The sequence below is a fragment of the Sphaeroforma arctica genome, assembly GCF_001186125.1.
Source record: "Sphaeroforma arctica JP610 unplaced genomic scaffold supercont1.3041, whole genome shotgun sequence".
Lineage (NCBI taxonomy): Eukaryota > Ichthyosporea > Ichthyophonida > Sphaeroforma > Sphaeroforma arctica.
The window spans coordinates 1-4201 of NW_014037517.1; the positions used below are offsets into that span (position 1 = coordinate 1).

The 4201-nt window shown below is 41.6% G+C and overlaps 1 protein-coding gene across 2 annotated transcripts; it reads right to left on the bottom strand.

The window, feature by feature from the left end:
• Positions 1 to 2197: 2197 nt before the first annotated feature.
• Positions 2198 to 4000, bottom strand: SARC_13228 (the record flags this gene model as incomplete). 2 transcript variants are annotated; one of them, XM_014292646.1, is made up of 3 exons in its annotated part: positions 2198 to 2548; positions 3000 to 3131; positions 3778 to 4000. In XM_014292646.1, coding segments are annotated over 3 exons (436 nt in total), but the record flags the coding sequence as incomplete, so codon positions are not given. The 2 variants fall into 2 exon arrangements, with proteins under 2 accessions (XP_014148121.1, XP_014148120.1); XM_014292645.1 differs by lacking the exon at positions 2198 to 2548 and adding an exon at positions 2551 to 2760.
• Between the last annotated feature and the right edge of the window lie 201 nt (positions 4001 to 4201).

The following is a 4201-nucleotide window of genomic DNA, read 5'->3' on the forward strand; positions in this document are numbered from 1 at the left end:
TGATACCAATATATGCTCAATTTTTGATTGTACGTAGTTGTTTTTTCTATTGGTGCGGCGGATATTTGAGACTTTCTTGCATTTTTATTCTGTCGGTCTGGAATTTTTTAGTATATTATACTACCCTACTATGCACTGGTATTTAAATATTTGACTTTTGGTACATATCGTAAATACATGTAGATTTAGAATAGCCAATAAATAATAAATAGCGGCAGCATGCGGCCATAATAAACAGACTGGAGCAAGAGAACTAAAAGACACTGGACTCTGGAGGGACCCTCAAATCTATTTTTTTGTATTCCCGCAGGGGTATAAAAGTGTACACTGTGAGTCTATGATGACTGATGAGTGTGAACTGTGAACTGTGATGTGTGAGCCTGTGTCACTGTGAGTATATTTTCAAATTTTCACACATAGCAGACAAGCTCGGAAATTTGAACATACGAAAATTTGTTTATGGAATGTAATTCTATTGGCTGCAAAAAACCCTGTGAGTTGGCAATTGTTTAGCGTTTCTGATTTTCTGCGACAGAAATTTTATTTTTTGCGATGATGCTACCAAATTATTTCTATTTTTTAGTGTCCCCGGTTTTTTCAGTTGGCAATGGTCCCCGTCGCGTTGTTGGGAAAGATAATGTATTGAAAACCGTCAGTTCCATTTGCCGGAATTATGAATATCAGTTCGGTACAACAAATCCATGGCCTCTGGATTTCAGGATTTGGGCCTCGAGCAGAAATCAGGCTCCTTAATTTTACTATTTTAGCGCAGGCCCAAATCCAGAGTGTGCCATGACAAATTATGACAAAATTAAAAAATACCGACAGGTGGCCAGTATGTACCGAGCTTCCGTCAAGCGTGGCCTCGGCTTTTCACCCGCAGAGTCATAACGCTGTGATGCGTATTTTGTAAGTGAATTGTGGAATTCTGTCAAAACTGGAAATTTTGGAATATACTGGGGCTTTCAAATAGCAGACATCCCCATACCAGGTGGACTAATTATCTTCAATTGTATTGGTCAATTTTGGAATATACAACCTAGATAGTTCTGATGTCGTTAATTCGTACTGGATTCTTATACTAAATCCTAATTTAGGACTACTACCACTATCGTATTTAACTGTGATTACTTCTATGAAGTGTGGCGAGGAGAACGGGTCTAAAACGGCGAAGCCTACCGAGCTCGGGTGACCCCCTGCGGGTAGTCATGTGGAAAAATAGCTGCGCGAAGTGTTCAAGCACAAAGTAGAATGTGAGCAGACCTTGTGCTGGCTCTGTAGAAAAAGGTAGTGAAGGTATCAAAGGCAATAGATGACTATCCGTGATGGCGCACCATATTGTTGTACTTTAATTCATAGGGATAAATTACAGTGCGGTGTGGGGAAGAACTGATAGTATAGGCACAACTGTGAGCGTGTGTAAAACTGAGCTTGGCGTACCTGAGTAAAGGATGTTGTTCATTTGTGTTTCTCTGAATATAAAGACTGCATCGCGCTGAGCACATGGACAACATTCGCGTTCTCGACAATAGTACACGTATCGTCAGAATGAATCGAAATACTGTATAAACTTCACAGTTCACGCTTTCCCTTCACTGGCCTGCAGTGGTTTGAGTTTTACACAGGCATCTTATTGTACAGGATAGAGTATAAGGTAATGAAGACTTGAGCACAACTCGTGCTGCAAAGCTAGCCCATTTCCTGTTAAGTGTTAAAAGTGGAGAGTAGAGACATTGGATGGGCAGTATAAACCACTGTATACCTATCGTCACGAAGAATGTGTATAGTGAGCGCGAGGTGATATGCCGGTAATATCATCCTATTCTTACAAAAACGGAGCTTTGGTATCACAGAAGGCGCACGGCCCAGCTTAAATCCAACAGTGGAGGCATAACTTAAGCGCTGGTTTTTTCAGCTAGGCTATTAATTCTAATGTTCAAAACAATGATGACGCAGAGACTCACCTTGTATGAACAGAATCATAATATTATTTTTAGGCATTTAACTGTAGCGGAGCAATCCCGAGAACATTCGCTACGGGGGTACCCAATGTTAGCCATACAAGAATGCATACACGGCGATAAAATACATTCTTCAGATTTCTAGATTATTAGCTTCATTTTAACCCTTGTTCCCAAACTTCCATGCACTTGAAACAGACGGAGAATATTTCGATAAGTTCTTATATACTCCGGGATGATGTATGACGATGCTTACAGACATATATTACCCCTTTTGAGGCAATGAACTCACTTAAACACGCCACAGAGATCAACCCCGTATGCTCTCTAAAAATCCGCGCCATATCGTGAACAATCACATCCCTCGTGGGGGTCATATACACAAAAATAGCACTTGCTCGGAAGTTTCGCAGTCAGCATAGTAAAAGTCCCAAGACTAAAAAGGACAAGCAAATGCCCGAATGATTAATTTCCGCTGTTTATTTAAAATGAGAAATTCAGCCGAGCTACATCGGCTTGTTCCCAAATATGAACGTATTGACGTTGTAATTCCTGGGATCGATTGTTGGCATTCGCGGCGGCTCGCCCTGAAAGGATCACGCATCACGGGAGAAAATAGAAGAGGTCAATATCAGGTGCGAAGTAAATAAATGTAGCACAACCGCTACTAATTCCCCAGTAAACCCTCCCCTGTATCGTGCAGACATAGAAACTACAACGAAAAACAATGTGGATACTAAACAAACTTGTTTAGAAGGTTCCACAATCCGCACTAGGCTCCACAACTCGAACGCCCCAGCTGACTGCAGATGAGGATATATTTCATAAGCAGAACTGCAAAGTATCAGGTTTAATCTTCAATACAAACATACAACTTAGGCACAATGCCCGAACGTGTCGAGAAGAAAAACAAGCCCAAAGTCGAGTATAATTAAGAGACGCCACTCAATGGACTCCAGAGTCCAAACTTTTGCACAAGCGCTGATAGCCATACGAAGCATTGATGATAATGCACAACCAGATTCGGTTGGGACATACCGGATGTGCCATCGCACCCATAGGATTGTTCATTCCATTAGGACCCAGCTTTTCTACCAAGCGTACATACATGTCGTGCTCTTGTTTTGCTTTGTCTATTTTCTCCTTCACGTAGGCGATGTAGTCCGCCGCCTGCAAGTTTAGCCAATCAAAGCGTGATATAAACGGGTTAGCGTGACCGCTTGACAGAAAATATGAAATAAGCGTACACCCGGAGGTATACAGTAATACACAACGGTATACAACCGGACATACACTGCGATACACAATGAAGAAGTCTATTTTACAATCAATGTTTTATATTCACATGTATGGATGTATTAATTTCGGACATTAATTTCGGACATGTCGTTCAGACCAATATACATCAAATAAACGCTGCTGCGTAAACTTGGATAATCAGTATTCGTCTACAAGCTGCGCGCGCACTCCTATAACAACACCAGAGCCGACAACACATGTAGCTCTGGCATATTCATGATTCTATTATCTGTGCAACACGCTATTCCTGGCATTACATGTGACAAAAGAATCGGTTTCACATGTCCGATACATACATACGAGGTAAGTGAATGCTCGCGAATGGGTCTGAATCGAATAGATCCACTATTGATTACAAGAGAAAGGTTGCACACACAATCACGAGAAGGCGTCTTCGTATTCAGCTCTACAAAGGGCTCCGAAAACTACCCCTGATTAGATTAACTCTTCTGTGCATAATACGGTACACCAGAGATTAATAAAACAAAAGCGCGTTACAGAACTCGCGTCTACATACCTTGCCGAGCACATCCAACTTCGTAGTCTTCTCATCGCACGACGGTATGAGTCCAATCAGTTCTGCGTACTTCTCCCGCATTGCCTCTCTGCGTTTCTTCTCGGAGATCACGTGCATCTCTTTTCTGCCGAGTGGTGCGGCTGACTCGGTTTTCTCAGTACCCTCCTTGTTCTCAGTTTGTTCCTTACCTTCTGAGCGCTGCTCTTCTTCCTCCTCACCTACGCGATAGACAGCACATTCGCAATATCGTGTGACCTTTACCGCATTTATACTATATTAAAGGAACACATGTCTGAATGACTCTCTACGACATCGAAATATGAAATAAAAAATGTATATCAATACGTATAAAGAGACCTGCACAAAAACATACGCACATACACACACATATATATATATATATATATGTGTGTGTGTGTGTGTG